At 44.1% G+C, this 21,434-nt stretch overlaps 1 protein-coding gene across 1 annotated transcript in view; it reads left to right on the forward strand.

Annotated features, from left to right (window-relative positions):
- Positions 1-15,883: 15,883 nt before the first annotated feature.
- The window catches only part of LOC146782725 (extracellular calcium-sensing receptor-like), a 95,041-nt gene continuing 89,490 nt past the window's right edge, over positions 15,884-21,434 (forward strand). Inside the window, exon 1 of the mRNA XM_085637209.1 lies at positions 15,884-16,200. Within this exon, the coding sequence (XP_085493335.1) occupies positions 15,884-16,200 (317 nt within the window). The remainder of the gene's footprint in view (positions 16,201-21,434) is intronic.

Here is a 21,434-nt window from a genome sequence, read left to right on the forward strand (position 1 = left end):
AGTCCCATGTGCTTCAAGATCTTCTGGATTGTCACCACTATACATGCCTTTGAAGTGCTGAACCCAGCGCTCAACAGAAATAGTACAGTCTGTTCTATAGTTGGATGCATCAGAAAAAAAGAGACTGTTGGCTACAGCCCAAAACTTTGAACTGTCAGACAGAACACTTGTTTTTCCAATGTCCACCCAGGCTTGTTCCCTGATATGCTTCTTCCTTTGATGGACTGCAGACTTGTAAGCCTTCCCACAGCTCCTAACCATGGCCTCATCCCTCGGACTTGTTTAAGTGCCGATAATGGCTTTCTATGGGCCGTGGTACAAGTACCATCGAACCACCTCTTGTCCTTCGGGCCTTTAATCCTGCTCTTTGTAGTTAGACTAGAGGCTATATGCTTAGTTAGTTTGTCAAATGCATCTGTAATGGCTCTATCATGTGTGTTGATGTCCATACAAACCAAAATCTCTGAAGAGCATGTGAAATGTTTCCGGTATCACCTTCTCCCACTTCAGCCTACGTGCTTGGTCTTTGGTACCAATGTCCTCACTTGGGAGACTCCGGCCCTCTGCTTCTTGTAGAGCAGACGAGTAGCCCAACTCGAGCGAAAGGGGATTGTGATCACTGTGGCTGCTCCAAGATACTCTCAGTTTCTTCCCAGACTGGGCTAGAGGTGCTGACAGCATTATATAATTGATCGTGCTAGTGCTACCCCTGATCGTGTAGGTGGGAACCGGCATGGTCACATCAGTTAGCTCTAAACAATACAGATTATTAGCTGCAAGGAGCCCCTCTATGTATGTGTCTGATAGTGAATGCTCAAAATCTGTAACCAAAGATGCAGGGCCCCCACAATCTGTTGAAGCGGTACAATTAAGGTGACATTGATGAGTATTAAAGTCACCCCAAATTATTATCTCATAATAAGTGTTTCCCCTCCTAATAATTTTCAAGGAGCCCCTCCAGGGCTACTAAATGCTCTGTATCCAGTCTTCTGGTAAAAGAGTTATAAAAGTTAACAACTCTTAAATGTCAACTCCACTGCTAATAGATGAGGTGATTGACACTCTACCAATCAATCTGATTTTACAGGATAGTTCAAGTGAAACCAATAAGAGAAGACCCCCCTTGCTCTACCATCTCTTGAGGAGATGGTAGAGCAAGGGGGGGTCTTATGTAGATGACATAAGCACAGGCATAGGCACTTGCAATAAAAAGTCCGGGCTACGAACAGCACCTACAATCCCACAATTCTCCACAGTGGTTATGTAATGGATGAGTTTCCCTGTCTCCAGAGAGCGCCTTCGTTCAGTTAAGGCTATCTCCTTTGAAATGACACTGGCTGGCCTAGTTAGGAAGGAGTCAATAGTCACACTATGTTGCCCCCAGTTGTTCCCCCTGTGCCCCCAGCAGCTGTTTTTCTTTTAACCATAGCAAATGGATCACAGGTCCCGTAAAAATAAAGCACCTTAGTGGGGCAAGAGGAACAAAAATATACGCTCCACATGATTAGGATGGATTGCAATAGGCTGTCAGCAAAAACTGAGGAGGACGGTTAATATGCAAATCAAGAAGAAACATTTTTAGAGAGCTGTAAACAGTACCATGACCTGGTAGGGTGCCCAGGAGTCCAGAAAGTGTCCAGAAGTCCATAGTAAAACGCCAAGGGACTTGGCCCAGCCCTGCCAGCCATGGATGGGCACAGATATGCCAGCTCTTGGCCCGGTCTTGGTCCGGGCACGTGTCCAGGTGCATCCTGCGCTGAAGGAGCCCAAAATCAATTTTCAAAGTGCCTCCGGGTGCAAGTGGTGACGGGGCATGTGGTCCTGCCTCCGGCTCTCCTCTCTGTGAGTCTGCCATGCAGCAGGGGCCCACAATCAATTTTCAAAGCACCTCTGGGAGCAAGTGGTGACGGGGCGTGTGGCCCTGCCCCTGGCTCTCCTCTCTGTGAGTCTTCAGTGCAGCGGGAGCCCGTGATCAATTTTCAAAGCACATCCGGGCGCAAGTGGTGATGTGGCGTGTGGTCCTGCCGCTGGCTCTCCTCTCTGAGATTCTCTTGTGCAGTGGGAGCCCGCAATCAACTTTCAGAGCGCCTCCAGGCACAAGTGGTGACGGGGCGTGAGGTAAGGGTGGGCGTAGTTCGCGAAGTAGCACTTCGCTAAGCTAGGGAAAGTGAAGTTCGCACTACGCGAGCTACGCGTAGCACTTCGCGAACTGCGAAGTAACATGTTCGCACTGTGCAAGATGTTGTTTTCAATGATTGCACAGTGCGGACAAGCAACCGGCACTGTGCAATCATTGAAAATGGCATCTTGCACAGTGCGAGCTGTAGTTTTCTGCTGCTCGAGTAGATTTTTACTCGAGCTGCAGCTTTCTCAACGCGAACTGGTAGTTTCTCATCGCGAGCGGTCGCGAGCATACGCGACCCCTCGCAATGAGAAACCTGACCTTCTCGCGTTGGGAATCTCGCCGGGAGGTTTATTTTCCATGCTCGCGATCGCGAACAAGGAAAAAGTCTCGCCAAGATGTCATTTTGCTTGCTCGCGGTCGCCAACTTGACGTTGAGGACCGCGAGCAAGCAAAAAATGACCGCAGCACTACGCAACACTACGCTACGCGTGTTCGCACTGTGCTACGTGCAGTTCGCGTAGCGCGAAGTAGCGCGAACTTCGCAAACTACGCGAGCGTAGCGTAGTGCTTCGCCCAGGCCTAGCGTGAGGTCCTGCCCCTGGCTCTCCTGTCTGCGAGTCACAGTACATAAACAGTAAATAAACATGAAGTCATTTAGGTCCAACAGAATGGGTAAATGACTTTAGCTACATAGAGATGATAAACAACGTGAATATAACTCCCTACTTTTGACTTAGGTCCTCATTACGATGTAGGTCGGAAAGCATTCTGACAGACTTCTTGTCGGAATCGTTTCCAACTGACTCGGATTCCGGTAGTCTGACTGACAGATTACCATGGTTGCGAACACCATTCGGTCAGACTCCCATTGACTTCAATGGGAGCCTGTGTTCCAACCGACAACAGAGGCCCCCATTGAACAAAGGAAGTTGCGGGAAACCTTGCACTCTGTGGCAGGCACCCCATGGTGCCTGCCACACTGCGCATGGTTGCAAAGGGAGACCACATGGGTACCCCCACGGGCTCCAACTGGAGGCCTCTGGCTGAAGGGGGCCTGCTACGGACCTTCTAAGTCAGTTTCCGACAGCCGTTCCTTGTCGGACAAACCGATTCGGAAAGGCTGCCCGAATCCAACATAGTAATACGTCAGTTGGAAACAAGGTCCATAGAAGCTGTACGATTTGGCTCCGACTGACTCGGAGTCTCCGAATGCCAGTCCTAACCTAGTTTGACAGACCGAACATGGGCTCCGACTTGTGTTGGGAAAATCCGTCTGCCGTTCAGAGTCTTTCTGACTGACATCATAATGAGGCCCTAAGGAGCAACCTGGAAATTACCCTCCCTTGAACACCTTAATGCAAGAAGTAAAGAGAACATTGGCGAGCATGAAAAAAAACACACAGCGCCTGGCCCGACCTTTTGCAGGTCATGCTATTCTCTTATATATGACCTGTTACGAGTATTCAGTATTAGAAAAGGGCATCTTTATATTTATTGTTTGTTGACTTGAAGTCAGCCTTTGACCTTGTTATTTGCACAAGATTATGGCAAACTCTAGTCTAGGGGACAGAATTATAACCCTGTATGACAACGTGGCGCAGCACCCAAAGTTGCGGTGCTGCGTTGCATGACAATGAAAGATAAGGACAGTGCCATACCTACAGAGATATGTCACTCTCCTCCCCATTCCCTAATGCCAGTGCCCAATCAGGCTGCTGAGTGCCACGCACACACCTATCCTTCATAGTGAAAAGGTGTCTGCGTGAGTCTAGCATAGGTTTTGTACTGAATGGACAACATTTCAGTACAAAATACTATGCCTAGACAAACTGTACACTGTACAGTGCAGCACCCACACAATGTCAGAAAAGAAAGGGAAACAAAATGTATTTCTCCTTTTAATGTCTGCTTTAAAGTGTTATTGTTTGGTGCAAAACCCTGCCAGCTATTGTTAGTAGATATGGAATTTCTTCAGAACGTTTGGGTGGTAGCACGGTAATGCCCATGTTATGCTCAACTGAGTAACGCAAAGCAGCACTTTTAGGAAACTTCCCAGCTCAAAACAAGTTTTTTGCTGGAAAGAAAATTTTAAAGAAACAATTTGCGCTAGTTTGAGTCACTTTTGTGATGCAAACACAGCACAATTTAAAAAAAAAATCTGGTCCTATGAGAATTGCAGGGGAAAGGGCTCTATTTTAAGAGTGATATTGGCACTCCATAACAGCAAAGCTGCAAGAGTTAGATATAGGCAGTGGCAGCTCTTCCACTAAGGTGGAGGAGCGTCGCCCCATTGCTTTCAAACTGTGTCACTAAAGAAAACATAAAATGATAATAACTCTAAGTTATTACCATTTTATTTTTTCCTTTTATTGCAGTAGCTTTGCGTGTGAGATCAGGCTGGGCTGCTCTGCTGACAGAGCAGGGGAGGGAAGGAGTGGTTTGCACTCCCTAAACTGAGCATTAATGTTTGGCGGGCCCTCTGGTGCCGGCCAAACATTCATGCGCACTTTGCATCTTCTCCATGCAGGCTGCATTACAGCATGCATGGAGAACATGTCCAGCCTCCCATTTCTGGCTGAGTGCCAATCCACGGCGTTCAGACCAATCCCAATGGTACAGTGCAGCACTGTGATTGGCTATTGGGACGCTGGGAGCCGGTGCATCCTAATTCCAGCCCTGGAAGCGGGGAAGAGTACCGAAAGAAGGCAGCGGCGACGGTGGGCGGCAGCAGCAGAAGACAGGTAAGAGTGTATTTTTGTATTTCCTTCCCTTCCCTCACCCTTTACCCCCCACCACCTTCAAATACCAGCCGCCAATGGATATGGGCCTGCAGGAGAATGTAGTGAAACATTCCCAATTGGAATTTGTGCGAGGCAGGGCTGTGTACTAGCTTACCTGCTTTTTAGTTTATGTTTAGGTCTCGCCTAGGCAGCGCATGTGCTGTCTAGTCGAGAGATGCTGTATACAGTATAGCGGTGGAAGCTCTGCCCACTTTTCAGCCATAAATTTGGTTTGCTGCAATGCTAACTTGCGCATTTTGATTGGTTTGTGCCTACTTAGTCCCGCCTCCTGTCTGCCATGGCGTCATGTTTCCCCTTCCGAGGCTATAAGCCCATTTACTTGTAAAAACGTTTTGTTTCCCTGTCTCTCCCTGTTCCCTCCCGCAGTCTTTAACTTATTGTACCACAACCACCCCCCCACCCCCTCCCGTTCGTGCCTTCATCAATGCCGGCACTTCCATTTAAAATGCAATAGGACTCGGGTAAATCCGAGTCATATTGCATTTTCAATGCTTGTTTGCAGTCTGATTGATGGGTGAATTTGCACTCTTTGTGTTGGATGCACGCGATGCTTGGCATCGTACGCATGTGCAACAAAACAGTGGTGTTCCTAATTCATGGCGGTAGGCATTCACTCTCACCCTTCACATACCCTCTAATACCCATGCAGTATCTCAGACATGCACACAAGCCATGATCATAAGGTTGGCAGTGTAATGAGCTTGTACACCCGTCTCGCAGCGGACACTCAACGGGTTTCAACATTTCTAGAATGGGAATTTAGTGTCGTGTTTAACCTTTGCAGTGGATTACAGAGGGCCTGCTCCCACCGGTACTGTCTTTGAGCTGCTACCACCATGCGTGGAACACATACTCCCTGTCTAAGCGCTCACTCGCTCTTTCCCAACACTGTCCTCTCAGAGACATGATCCCCTCGGATCCTCCAAACCCTCACTCCCTATGGAGAGCACTCTTCTCGAAGGGCTCACTCCCCACTCGGAGCACTCTCGGGCGGATAAGAGCACTTGCCACGAGCCTGCATAACGCCGGTCTGTCATTCAGAGCACTCTCCTCAGCAGTTTGACAGGGACATTCGCGGAACAGTCTTCCCCATGCTCACTGACTGCTATATTTGACCTCCCTTATGTTCTCACCTCGAACCCTCACTCATGGTCCAGATTACACACTTTATGGGCAGGGATGCCGTGCATGCGGGGGTGGGTGGCATTAGGTCTAATAGCGGCTTGAAAGGGTGTTGTGGATGTGCTGTGGTTGTGTACAGGCCAGGTGCTCTGATTGGCTGTGGAAATGATATGGGTATCCCAGTGACGTCGTGTCAGTATGGTGGTAAGGGGGTGCTGGCTGGGGCAGTTGAGAGGTGTTGAGGTGAGCCTTTTGTGTGGTAGGGTCAGACTATGACTTCACAGAGTCTGTCGGCACATTGGGGCTTGTCCGCGTGTGCTGGGAGGTGTGTTGGTATTAAGGTAGGTGGTATAGAGTGTGATTTATGGGCTCTAGAGTGTGAATGATCGAGGAGCACAAACGGGATTTTCTGGCCTCCAGAATCAAACTCGCCAGCAATGGCGTCAGGGAGATTTTCAATATAGTTAGATCCTTCACAGACCCCAACGCGTTGACTCAAACTCAGCCCGCCTCACAGTCGCTATGCGATAAACTCTCACAATTTTTTGAGGACAAAATCGAGACTATCTATTCCTCCTTCCCCACCCCCAACACAGAAGGATGGGAAGAGGAACCCACTATTCTCTCGCCACCGCTGTCCACCCTATTCGAATTTGCAGCCATCTCAGAAGCCGATTCCATGGCCGAACTACTTAAATGCAAATCAGGCTCTCCAAATGACCCTTGGCCAGCCAAGCAATATAAAAAACTAGCACCCCTACTTAATCCCTACCTGAACCACATTTGGAATGACTCCCTCAGAACGGGCAGTTTCCCTGCTAAATGGAAACATGCTTCTCTGGTCCCCATCCTTAAGAAGCCCAATCTGGATCCGGACCACCCCAGCAACTATAGGCCTATTTCTCTCCTGCCTGCCCCAGCTAAGATCCTTGAAAAGCTGGTACACTCTCAGTTGGCGAATTACATCGAATCCAATGGGCTTCTCCATGATTCCCAGCACGGCTTCAGGTCGGGCCACAGCACGGAGTCAGCCCTTATTGAAATGGCTGACTCGGTGAGGTGGACGCTTGACCAGGGGTCGAGGGCGGTGTTCGTGCTGCTGGATCTTTCAGCAGCATTCAACACCGTATCTCATAAGATCTTGCTGAGAAGGCTGGAGGACTTAGGTTTGGGCGGCGCTGTGTTGAAATGGTTCTCATCTTATCTTTCGGACCGCACACAGCAGGTTTTCACCCCTCCCTACACTTCCCCCGCCAGACCACTCAAATGGGGAGTCCCACAGGGTTCTTCCCTGAGCCCGCTCCTATTTAATGTTTATTTCTCCCCCTTGGCCAAGCTGATCGCCCAGACTGGGATTAAATCCACCTCCTATGCTGACGACATTCAGCTACTCTTCACCTTCGATACCCCCTCCGTTTCAGCCTTTGATCTGCTGAAATACTGCCTTAGGGACATTTCTAGTTGGATGGATGCCAACTCCCTCCAACTCAATGCAGGAAAAACGGAGATCTTGTTTTTCAACTCACCATCCCCTCTGGATTCTAGTCTGTGGTGGCCAGATGATCTGAGCCAAGTCTCCACCCCCAAAGACTCGGTGAGAAACCTAGGAGTACGTTGGGATAACCACCTCAGTTTCAACACTCAGGTACAAACAGTAGCAGCCTCCTGCTTCGCAAAGATTAGGACTATTAAACGGCTTATTAACTACTTGCCGGCGGACTGCCGTAAGACTGTGATCCAGGCATTGATAACATCCCATCTTGACTATGCCAATGCCCTTTACCTTGGTATCACAGCAGGCCTTTGTCATAAACTTCAGACGGTCCAAAACGCCGCCGCCCGGCTGGTGGAGAGAATCCCTGCTAGACATCATATTTCTCCACACCTTCGTAAACTGCACTGGCTACCCATTGCTAAAAGATGCGTTTTCAAAGCCATGACGCTGGCCTTCCGAGCGTCAAAAGGCAATGGGTCGGCCCATTTGAAAAACACCTTGCGACTTTATGTCAACTCCAGGACATTACGCTCCAATTCCCTATTTTTCCTGGAAACTCCACGATTTAAACGATCTCGTGCAGGTGGAAAAACCTTTGAGGTCTGTGCCACTCAGCGTTGGAACAAGCTCCCGCTAGCCATACGTACCTGCCAAACAGAATCAGCATTCCGTAAATCCCTGAAGACCCATCTCTTCTCTTCTTAAACAGGCTTTATGATCCTATGCTCTCTGTTTCCAGAGTTCTCAGCGCCGGGACGCCCCGTTGGGGCAGCTGTGCGCTTTACAAAATACACAAATAAAACAAATAAATAAATAAAGGTGTGATGCTGTTGGGCACAGCATATGGTGTTTAGGTGTCTAATGTGTGGTATGCAATACGGACGATGGGTGTGATATACCTGTAAATATGGAATGCCTATTTGGCAGATGCTGTGCTACGGGGTTGTGCGCTAAAGCGTTTGCAGAGGGTTATTAAACTGTGATAAGGCTGTGGTACAAAGATGTTGGGTGTGTGAGGGGATAAGGTGTGATATGTACACACAGCGGCTACTGTCTAGGCGCTCGGGGCACCCAACAATGTACTGCAACTCTCTAGGAGCTGCACCACACTGTGCACTGCCCCTCTGTGCACTGCCCCTCTGCTCTACTGTCAGGACTGTCAAACCATATTACAGAAAAGGATTAAAGATAAACACAGTAGTGCTGAGCAGCATCATCCCTAAAATGGCCGCCAAGAGTCACACGCTGAGGCAACAGGTTAGCGCTCTAGCGCTCAAGAGAAATCACAATGATCCAGGTGCAGCGCCTGTGCTGGGGCGCACTTCACCTGATTTTGTTCATGTGGAAGGTCGGTGAGTGAGAAGCGTTGCGAAGTTAGTCAGGGAAAAAGAACTTTGTCGCGCTACAAAATTTTGCCGTTGGAAGGAGTACCAGTTCGAGGGAGAATTGAGAGAAACCAGTAAGACTGTTCCGAGTTTTTGTAATTGTGGGCATGCGCATGAGGGAGGAGACAAGTACAATTTTATGCGCTTGTGGAAAATATTAGAGAGCATGCGCCATTAGTATACGCCGCTCTCGGAGGAGATTCAGAGTCAGCACAAGTCCTGTGGGAAGAAAAGAAGGGGGCGAGTTAGTTTAAATTACGCAGCTCTTCGAAATGAGTCAGCACAAGTCAGAATAATTACGGTTGTGAAAGTGGTGACGAAAGGAAGCCTACTCGTTAATGCAACTATACAGCAAGAAATGATTTTATTTAGAAGGAGCATTTATTTTTTCCTTTCAATGTTCATAGTTAGAAGGATACAAAGAATAGCAAGATAAGGTGAAGCAAGGTTATTTATAAATAAGAAAATAATTACCAAATTCCAGACCCCCAGTATAACTTCAAGCTGTAGCAGAGAATAGGTGAGGATACTATAAAAGAAAAAGAAATATAATTAGGGTAAAGTGAAAATATAGGAAAAAAGTTAATAATTAAAAATAATTGTAGTTACAGCACATTAAGCTAGAACAGCAAGAACATCCAATAGAAGAGAGACAAAGGTCACACCAAGACGGGGTAGGTGAGCAAAAGAGTAGACACATAGTGGTTAGTACTAGAGTTTATAGAAAAGTTAATGTATGTTATTTCCTTACAGTAAAGATACATTCCCGTGCTAGTTAGAAGAAGGCGAGAAGAAGAAACGTCTGAAGCTGAAGGAAGAATCAGACACGGTGCGACTGTCTCTTCTCTGTCCCATCCCATTTCCCCCCTTGGTTTTTGTAAGCATACATGCTAATAATTGCATTATACAGAGAAACCAGAGAGAAGCATAGGGAACTTGCCACATTCTGTTCCTGTGCTGTGAAGAGCATTGGGTATCTAACAGAGTGAAGATGCTCACGTTAAATTAGCACCTGAGCAGAATGGCGGATGGTTTGGATTTAAAGAAACTTGGAGAAATCTTAGAAGGAATACAAAGGGAATTAATCACAGTCAGGGAAGAGAATAGGGAGCTTAAAAAAGAAACAACCTTAAAAGTGAGTAGTTTAACATCCAGTCCTAATTTTAAATATGCGGCCACTTCTGAAGGGAATCTTAGTGATGCATCTGTTTCTCAACCTAAGATTACAACACAAGTGATTCATTCACTCTCCCCTGTTATTCCACTGGCACCACCTGAGCGTTTTAATGGAGATCCTCAGAAGGCTCAAGTGTTTTTGACACAATGTACCGTGCATTTTATGTGTCGCCCGGCTGTATTCCCCGATGCGCAATCTCGTGTGGCATTTATTCTATCATATTTAAGTGGAGACGCAGCAACTTGGTCTATGCCTTTGGTGACCAGAAATGATCCTATTTTGTATGATTTGGATGAATTCAAAAATGAATTTCTGCAAATATTTGATAGGCGGAGGGTCTCACAAGCAACTGCCCAATTGTGAGGATCTTGCATCCTTTTTCTCAACTAAGACTGAAAACTTAAAGACAGTCCTACTTAATGATCTATTATCACATACTGACCCACAAAGGAGTGGTGCACCGACCACACCTAGCATTTCGTTAACATCCCCTCCAAAGCTCGCACTAAAGAACAATGCCTCCTGGACCGACTTCAGCTTCTACAATGAAGAAATTATTTTAAAAATGATCACAGCACTGAACCCTTCCAATCACTTCACAGACCCTCTCCCAGCAACCCATTTAAAAACCTTCATTCCACTGCTATTACCCCTATGGACCAGGATTATAAACACTTCTCTTTCACAAGGAATCATCCCAGACATCCTCAAAGTTGGTTAGATATCCCCCATCCTAAAAAAACCATCGGCGGACCCATCTGACCTGAATAACTATTGCCCAATTTCCAACATCTCAACCCTCGCCAAACTGCTAGAAAAATGTGTCCACATGCAGCTTAGTAATCACATAGATCACTTCAACCTGCTCGATCAATACCAATCAGGCTTTCGATCAGGGCTCAGCACAGAATCAGCCATGACCCACATAATTGACAACGCGCTACAAATCCTGGATCAAAACAAGGGATGCTTGCTAATCCTGCTTGACTTATCCTCAGCCTTCGACACAGTCAAACATGACAATCTTCTAGACCTCCTAAAACACAGGATGGGACTATCTGGTACTGTGTTAAATTGGTTCACGTCCTTCCTCCAAAACAGAACTCAAAGATTCAAGATTAACCAATCGCTATCCAACCCCTCCCCGGTCACTCTGGGAGTACCCCAGGGTTCATCCCTCTCCCCGACACTTTTCAATATGTTTATGGAACCTGACACACAACTCTACATTAAGATCCACTCACTTGATGACATCAAGTCCCTTAATTCAACACTCCATAAAACACAGATCTGGCTGGCAGAAAATCATCTAAAACTAAACAGTCTAAAAACTGAATTTCTCCTAATCACCCCTCCCAACCAAACAACCACCATCCTTGAATGGATGAAGCACATTACAGCACTCGGTGGTCAACCGATCATCATTGACTCAGCTTAATCACTGGGAATAACCTTGGACAATAAGTTAAATATGCAGAAGCACATCAGCACTGCAACCAAAGGAGCTAATTTCCAGATTAACACCTTGAGAAAACTGAAACCCTTCATACCGACCAGCGACTTTAAACAGGCCGTTCAATCTCTAGTAATTCCCAAAGTGGATTACGGAAGTATTGCTCTCTGCGGCCTACCCAGATCAACGACCGCTCCTTTAAGAGCTACAATCAATACAGCCGCTAGGCTTATCACAGGCTCCAAAAGAAACACCCACGTCTCCCCTGACCTTCGTGCCCTCAACTGGCTTCCTTTTGAGGCCAGAATTCATCTGAAAATCGCTTGTATGACACATAAGGTCTTACACCACAAGACACCGATATACCTAGCGGAGGAACTGGTACTATCGGGTGGTAACAGATCCACTAGGAGCTCCAGCAATCTTCTACTTAAGCCACAACGGTTCTCCAAGATGAAAACATACTACCGCTCCTTCTCAGGAATGGCTCCCAGGATTTGGAAAGCCTTGCCCCAAGAAAGGAGACTTAATCCATCCTCAGCTTTTTTCAAAAAAGAAGTGAAATCTATTCTTCTAGCCAAATTTACTTGACTCTTTGATATTCCCTTGTAAATACATGCTATTCGTGTTTGCTCATCTTTCCTGTATTCACTTACTTCACGATATTTATATGTTTTTATGTTGATAGCTCTGTACTGTAAAGCGCTCTGATACCTGCAAGGGTCTTGTTCGCGCTATACAAAACTGCTAAAATAAAATAAATAAAATAAACTGATAATGAGTTACTGGAAATCAAACACGGCAGTCGTGATCTAATTTCCTATTTGGCCCAATTTACTAAATTGGTAATGGAAACGGAATGGCCGGAGAACAAACGAGCTGCAGTCTTCTATCGAGGCTTAAAAGACGAATTAAAAGATGCCTTGGCACAAGTGCCCAATAGACCCACGGAGATCTCTGCATTAATTGACCTAGTTTTAGAAATTGATTTTCGTCAAAGTGAAACAAGAGGAGACAGAAAAAGAGATTATCGTCCCAGTGTGCCAAGGTTTGATCGAGCCAGGACAGAGGGCAGTAAAGTGTTAGATTCAGCTTGTGGGGGAGAACCCATGCAAATTGGAGCAGTTCGGGGGCCCTCACAGAAGAAGAAAAAGAGAGACGAAGAGTAAACAAGCAATGCCTCTATTGTGGAGGTAGTGGACATTTTGTTCGGAATTGTCCAAAGAAACCCAAGCAAACATCGTCGGAAAACGCCTCGCACCACCAGTAAATGGAGTTGGACTGGTGGTTGCAGACTCTAAGACAGCTCCAGATACTCACACCTTGACGAATACCTTGCAATCTGCTTCTCCACATTTGGTTTTGATGATGACCTTACGGTTTAGAGAAAAGACATTGAAATTGGTAACTGTTATGATCGATTCCGGAGCTACGGGCAATTTTTGTGATCTAAAGTTTGCTGATCAGATCGGGCTGTGGGCTATCAAGAAAGAAAAAAGTGAAGCTGTTCGAGCGGCTGATGGGACCAATCTCTCATCAGGACCCATAGTGAGTCATACTGAGCCGGTGGAATTGGAATCAGATGATGGACACCTTGAAACATTGCAATTCAACTTAATTGATGCTCCACAATTACAATTGATGTTAGGATTACCATGGCTCACAGAACCCAATCCTACCATCGATTGGGCAGCTCGATCAATAACACTCGACTCAAAGTATTGTAAGGAGAATTGTCGAGGAGGATGTAAGAAGGTCCAAGTAAAAACACCAGCGTATCATTTAAGTGAAAAGGAGACTACCATTTGTGTGATAGATACTACAAAATTTCCAGAGCAGTATCTTGAATTCTAAGACGTCTTTAATGAGGCGGAGGCTGAATGGCTTCCTCCTCATAGCGAATATGATTGTAAAATAGATTTGGAACCAGGATCCAATCTTCCATGCAGTAGAAGTTATGCCCTGACCGAGCGGGAAGATGAACATTTGATGGAATACATACAAAAGTATCTAGAAAATGGATTAATTAGACTCAATCCCCTGTATCTTCACCACTCTTTTTTATTCCGAAGAAGAGTGGAGAATTGAGGGCTTGCATAGATTATAGGGCAATCAACTGAATAACCATTAAAAATCGATATCCTTTGCCCTTAATATCAGTGCTGTTAGACCAGGTGAAAGAAGCAACGGTCTACACCAAATTGGATTTGAGAGGGGCATATCATCTTGTCCGAATTCGAGAATGAGTTGAATGGAAAACAGCCTTTAGGACCAAGCATGGGCTTTTCGAATATCAAGTAATGCCATATGGGTTATGTAATGCCCCAGCCGCCTTTCAACATTTTATCAACGATGTGTTGAAGGAATTCATAGATCGAAACGCAATAGTATATATTGATGACATCTTAATTTATTCCGACTCAGTAGAAGAACATGAAAAACATGTTAAGAAGGTGTTGCAGAAATTGCGAGAAAACAATCTGTTTGTTAAATTAGAGAAATGTGCGTTTCATGTCACTACCGTGGAATTCTTGGGGTTTGTGCTTTCACCCAATGGAATAACCATGGATGAGAATAAAATCAAGGCAGTGGTTGATTGGGAGTCTCCTCGGTCTGTGAAAGAAATTCAAAGCTTCATAGGGCTTGCTAACTTCTATAGGAGATGTATTCAAAATTTCTCTAAGAAGTTGATTCCCTTAACTAGATTACTTAAGAAAGGAGTTCGATTTGAATGGTCAAAGGAAGCTGAAGAGGCATTCACTCAGCTAAAAAAGGATTTCACTACTGCGCCCATATTACTTCATCCAGATCCATCGGAACCTTTTTTGTGTGGAAACAGACGCTTCCAATCTAGCATTGGGAGGTGTGTTGTCTCAAAGACATAAGACTACAGGGCAACTGCACCCAGTGCCATTTAGTTCTAGGAAGTTAACAGCGGCAGAGGCCAACTATACAATAACTGAAAAGGGGTTATTAGCCATCAAGGATGCATTTAAAGAATGGAGACAATATTTGATGTGTGCAAGACATGTGGTCACCGTCTATACAGATCATAGAAATGTAAAATTCTTGAAGTCAGCCAGAACATTAACCCCTAGACAATTACGTTGGTCTTTGTACTTCGCAGACTATGACTTCGTAATAACTTATCGACCAGGTTCACAAAATGGTAAGGCGGATGCCTTGTCCAGATTGGGTACAGATGGAATTTTGGAAGAGGTCAAGAGTCAGATGATCATACCGACAGAAAAGGTGATAGGAGCAGTTTTGCAAGATGTGCATCAATACGTAACCACATGTGAGATCTGCGCAAAGGGAAAAGCCAGAGAGACTAGCTCCTAAAGGGTTACTGAAACCTTTACCTACCCCACCCTACCCTTGGCATTCTGTCACGTTAGATCTAATAGTCGATTTACCTTCGAGCCAAGGATATGATACCATCTTGGTATGTGTAGATGCTTTTACTAAGATGGCCCATTTTGTACCTTTAAAAGGGGTTCTAACAGCTAAAACTCTGGCATGTATTTTTAGTCAAAGTATAGTTCGAGCACATGGAATTCCCAAGATCCTAATATCAGATAGGGGTTCCCAATTCTTGTCACATTTTTGGAAGGCCTTTACTAAAAAATTGAATATAGAGACTAGGTACACAACAAGTTATTATCCCGAGTCTGATGGTTAAACAGAGCGAACTAATCAAGAATTAGAACAGTACCTTAGATTGTGTCTGTTAGATCAAGAGGGAGATTGGTCTGATTACCTGTGGGCGGCGGAGTTTGCGCATAATAATGCGAAACACGCTTCCACTGGTTATTCCCCCTTTTATTTAAACACCGGAAGGCATCCTCACCAGTCATTAAGTTTTTAAGAGGTGGGTGTACCTGCAGTTACAGACCTTGTAGAACACATGGCACGAGTACACAGATTAGCCACAGAAAATTTAAACAAGGCGAAGGATAGTTACAAACATTTTGCAGATAAGAAACGAAGAAAAGAGCCAGAGTTACATGTAGGGGATAAGGTTTGGTTGAACACAAAAAATCTTAGATTAAAAGGAATTAGTAAGTCACAGCCGAGTTTATTAGGGCCCTACCTAATTGAGAAAAAATTAAGTCCCCTAGATTTTCAGTTGAAGTTACCAAAGGCGTTACGAGTTCATCCAGTTTTTCATGTCTCCTTGTTAAAGAAGGTGTCAAAAAATTTACGAATAAGCAAGCCCCCAAAATCAATACAAACTGAGAAGGGAGAAGAGTTTGAGATACAGCAGATTTTGGATGCAAGGGTACAGAAAGGACGATTGAACTATTTATTGGTTTGGAAGGGATATGGACCTGAGGAAAGATCGTGGGAATTGTCTTCAGAAGTTCATGCTCCGAGAGTTTCATAGAAGGTTTCCGAACAAACCCAAGCAGAGAGAGAGTACTTTGAGTGAGGGTACTGTCAAGACTATCAAACTATATTACAGAAAAGGATTAAAGATAAACACAGTAGTGCTGAGCAGCATCATCCCTAAAATGGCCGCCAAGAGTCACGCGCTGAGGCAACAGGTTAGCGCTCTAGCGCTCAAGAGAAATCACAATGATCCAGGTGCAGCGCCTGTGCTGTGGCGCACTTCACCTGATTTTGTTCATGCGGAAGGTCGGTGAGTGAGAAGCGTCGCGAAGTTAGTCAGGGAAAAAGAACTTCGTCGTGCTACAAAATTTTGCCGTTGGAAGGAGTACCAGTTCGTGGGAGAATTGAGAGAAACCAGTAAGACTGTTCTGAGTTTTTGTAATTGTGGGCATGCGCATGAGGGAGGAGACAAGTAAAATTTTATGCGCTTGAGGAAAATATTAGAGAGCATGCGCCATTAGTATACGCCGCTCTCGGAGGAGATTCAGAGTCAGCACAAGTCCCGTGCGAAGAAAAGGAGGGCGAGTTAGTTTAAATTACGCAGCTCTTCGAAATGAGTCAGCACAAGTCAGAATAAGTTACGGTTGCGAAAGTGGTGACGAAAGGAAGCCTACTCGTTAATGCAACTATACAGCAAGAAATTATTTTATTTAGAAGGAGCATTTATTTTTTCCTTTCAATGTACATAGTTAGAAGGATACAAAGAATAGCAAGATAAGGTGAAGCAAGGTTATTTATAAATAAGAAAATAATTACCAAACTCCAGACCCCCAGTATAACTTCAAGCTGTAGCAGAGAATAGGTGAGGATACTATAAAAGAAAAAGAAATATAATTAGGGTAAAGTGAAAATATAGGAAAAAAGTTAATAATTAAAAATAATTGTAGTTACAGCACATTAAGCTAGAACAGCAAGAACATCCAATAGAAGAGAGACAAAGGTCACACCAAGACGGGGTAGGTGAGCAAAAGAGTAGACACATAGTGGTTAGTACTAGAGTTTATAGAAAAGTTAATGTATGTTATTTCCTTACAGTAAAGATACATTCCCGTGCTAGTTAGAAGAAGGCGAGAAGAAGAAACGTCTGAAGCTGAAGGAAGAATCAGACACGGTGCGACTGTCTCTTCTCTGTCCCATCCCATTTCCCCCATTTGTAAGCATACATGCTAATAATTGCATGATACAGAGAAACCCGAGAGAGGCATAGGGAACTTGCCACATTCTGTTCCTGTGCTGTGAAGAGCATTGGGTATCTAACAGAGTGAAGATGATCACATTAAATTAGCACCTGAGCAGAATGGCGGATGGTTTGGATTTAAAGAAACTTGGAGAAATCTTAGAAGGAATACAAAGGGAATTAATCACAGTCAGGGAAGAGAAAAGGGAGCTTAAAAAAGAAACAACCTTAAAAGTGAGTAGTTTAACATCCAGTCCTAATTTTAAATATGCGGCCACTTCTGAAGGGAATCTTAGTGATGCATCTGTTTCTCAACCTAAGATTACAACACAAGTGATTCATTCACTCTCCCCTGTTATTCCTCTGGCACCACCTGAGCGTTTTAATGGAGATCTTCAGAAGGCTCAAGTGTTTTTGACACAATGTACCGTGCATTTTATGTGTCGCCCGGCTGTATTCCCCGATGCGCAATCTCGTGTGGAATTTATTCTATCATATTTAAGTGGAGACGCAGCAACTTGGTCTATGCCTTTGGTGACCAGAAATGATCCTATTTTGTATGATTTGGATGAATTCAAAAATGAATTTCTGCAAATATTTGATAGACGGAGGGTCTCACAAGCAACTGCCCAATTGTGAGGATCTTGCATCCTTTTTCTCAACTAAGACTGAAAACTTAAAGACAGTCCTACTTAATGATCTATTATCACATACTGACCCACAAAGGAGTGGTGCACCGACCACACCTAGCATTTCGTTAACATCCCCTCCAAAGCTCGCACTCAAGAACAATGCCTCCTGGACCGACTTCAGCTTCTACAATGAAGAAATTATTTTAAAAATGATCACAGCACTGAACCCTTCCAATCACTTCACAGACCCTCTCCCAACAACCCATTTAAAAACCTTCATTCCACTGCTATTACCCCTATGGACCAGGATTATAAACACTTCTCTTTCACAAGGAATCATCCCAGACATCCTCAAAGTTGGTTAGATATCCCCCATCCTAAAAAAACCATCGCCTGTCCGTGCGCGCACATGATTTGTCTCCCTTCGCGCACCAAACCGACAACAATAGGCTCGCCAAGGCAATGTAGCGCATGCGCTGCGTTCGCAAGGCGAGATCTAAAAATTAGAAACAGAAAGCAGTAGCTGCAGCACTCTATGAGGCTGAGCTCTGGGGTTGTGGAAATTTGGGAAACAACCTTTACTCCGAAGTTTTTACTTCGTATAGCATTTACCACACATTTTTTACATTGTTAAGACTGTTGCCACGCAAGTCTTTACAATGCAAAACTTTACCACACATTTGAGCAGTAGGTTTCTCTATGTGACACGCTTTATATATTTTTTAGGCTAATTAAAAAGGGGGTTTTGGGGGGGTCTTTTAAAACAGTACCAAACCTGTAAACGACAAATGTTATATGTTAAACAATTTAAGTATAATTTTTTATCAGTAGGTGAAAGTGTTAGACTGTGACAGGATTTTTCAGTAATAGCATGGTTAAAGTATGCGTGGTGATAGATTCCGGGGGGAAGGTGTTTCATATATGAATTATTGCAAATGCGTGGTAGTAGTATGCGTTGTTAAATCTTTGATGTAAAAATGTGCGTGGTGAATGAAGGCGTGGTAAGATCATGCAACTGGTAATTTACATACACTACAAATTGCTGAAAATAATTTCTTATGGTCCATGTTATGAATGGGGCCAGATACTTCACTGCTGGCAAACTCTATGGAACTTGGCATCACACCTACTTCAGAACTGGCTGAAATAAAGGCGGCTTTATATTGGATTAGGCTATTTAGAAACCCAAAAGCAACAATATACTTGCACTCAATCAATAAGTATTTATTTGGCCAAGCAGTCCATAAAAGACACAGAGAAAAAACAACATTGCGCAACAGACTAAATCAGCATGATTAAGAAAAAAAGACCACAGTTCAGATATCAAAATATCGGTGGTGCAGCAAGATAGTTTGTCAATAGATATTGGCAAACAGAGATAAATACATGGCGTACTCATGTAAATGATTAAGGTGTGCAAGTTAAAAACACTAAAAACCACAATGAAAACATTGAGCAGATAAAAAAGAATAACACAAATCAGCCGTACCAAACATGATAAAATTATTCATCATAACCTTGAGTAATAAATCAGCCCTCCATTTTTTCTCCTGGCTCTGATAGCAGCTTTTAAAAAAGAGCACATTCTAAAACAGATGATTGAGGTTTTTAGCAATTGCAAGTGCTGCAATGCTCCATTGCACCTGCAATAACCTAGATTTTTTAACTGGATGCTTGAGAAAGTGCCTGCAAGCGTGTTTGTAATAGGCACACAAACATACAATGTAACAAGGATTGTTCAGAGAGATTATCACATGAGCAGAGTATTACAGAACTCCCCAAATTAAAAAAAGAGCCAGTAAAGCACACAAGATGACATACTGTGTTATATCTGAAAAGAAAAAGCAGAGATCACTCCCAATGAGTTAGTTCAAATCTAAGATTAAAAAAAAATTGGCTCAGTAGAGCCTTGTTGCAAGTTAAGGAGAGCTGCTAAGGCAACACAGGGATTACTGAGTCTCCAAACCAGCCCATGGCTGTCGCAAGAGTAGTTAACTGGTAAAATTACTGGTGTAGGGTGGGACCTATTTAGGGGAGGGAATCCCACAATGGAAAGTGCATTATAATCACCCAATACCGTTTCAACAACCCTGCATAAAGGGCAAAAGCTTAGAGACAGAAATATATAATTAATAATAGAGGATTGACCATGGCCTCTATAAGTGGGCTGTTGGAATCCACTCTCAAGTAATGCTTCGACTATGTTGACTTGGGTTGCTACTTGAGCATCACTGATGGAAGACCCAACACTTAAAATATGTTCACCCAGTTTAGCATTACAATCTCCACACAGCATAGACAATGGTTGCATTGTCCAGATTCAGTATTGATAGGTTTAACATCCACACATAGATCTGAACAGATCCAGACTGTAAGACCACTCACCACTCTTCTCCGAGAGGAAGCAATCGCTTGTTTCGTATAACAGGCAAGACCATCTATTTTACCTGGAGAGGTGGGCCACGTCTCCTGCATGGCTACAATATCATATTTAGTAATGGATGAACACCGAACAGGGTTATTAGCCTTTTCTCTTACCCCACAACATTCAAATTCATGTAAGTAAATTATCCTGGGTTCCAGTTAAGGAAACAGAAGCCACTATAAGTACTGGGTCTAAGAAAACATTTCAATTGTCTACACTAGTAAGTTACTCAATTGAAGAAAGGAAGTCAACTCTTTTGGACGCTGATATAGGGAAAAGGGTAGCAGGTCTGCTGCAATACCCTGGTGGGTCATTTCCAAAAGGCCTGGGATTTGAGCAAGGGCAAGGAGTACTAATGAAGTGGTAAGGCAACCTTGAGTCTGGTTGTTGCAGAGATTACGGGTTCCATTATCATGGTGCTCTGGATTATTTACTAAGGGCCAGATGTAGTTGTCCAAATAGCGAACGATAACGCTGAAATTAGCAGAATTTCAGCGTTTGCGATCGCTATTTGGCTGCAAGCAATGTAGGTGAGTTTAAACCTACTAGCAAAATAAGGAATCGCAAAATTGCGATTCCTTATTTTGCTCTTGCATTTAAGGAATCAGAAATTGCGATTCCTTAAATGCAATGTAAGTAGCACAAAAGAAAGTGCACTTTAGCCATAAGGAATCGCTAATTACCACCAACTTCAAGTTGGTGATAATTAGCAATTTCCTTTAAAAAAACACTTTTCTGCTTTTTTTAAAGTGCCATGTGGCACACATTCATGCCCTTAGGGCATTTATGTGCACCACATGTGCACACATGCACATTTCAGGGGTGCAACAGGGTGTCCTTTTGACACCCTGGCACCCTTGAAATAGCGCCCGCTATTTGCCAATCTTTAATAGTGATTGGCAAATAGTGAATATCTTCCCATTCATTCCTATGGGCCTCCTAGCCCATAGGAATGAATGGGTAGGTATTCCTTATTAGCTAATCTCAATTTGCGATTCGTTATTAAGGAATATTAAGGCACCGCTAATATTTTAGTGATTCCTACCTACATTCAGTTTTGCGAGTCCTTAATAGCGAATCGGTAAAATTCGCTATTAAGGAATCGCAAATTTGATTTTACCTACATGTAGCCCAAAGTGGCTTGCCGGTTTCGAAAAGAAGCCCATGGTACCAGGGTAATATTGCTCCTAGGGGCTAACTGCAGACTGGATCCAAACAATACTTTACATGCTAATAAAACTAATCGAAAA

This window comes from Triturus cristatus, chromosome 12 (genome assembly GCF_964204655.1).
Source record: "Triturus cristatus chromosome 12, aTriCri1.1, whole genome shotgun sequence".
In the NCBI taxonomy this organism is placed as follows: domain Eukaryota; kingdom Metazoa; phylum Chordata; class Amphibia; order Caudata; family Salamandridae; genus Triturus; species Triturus cristatus.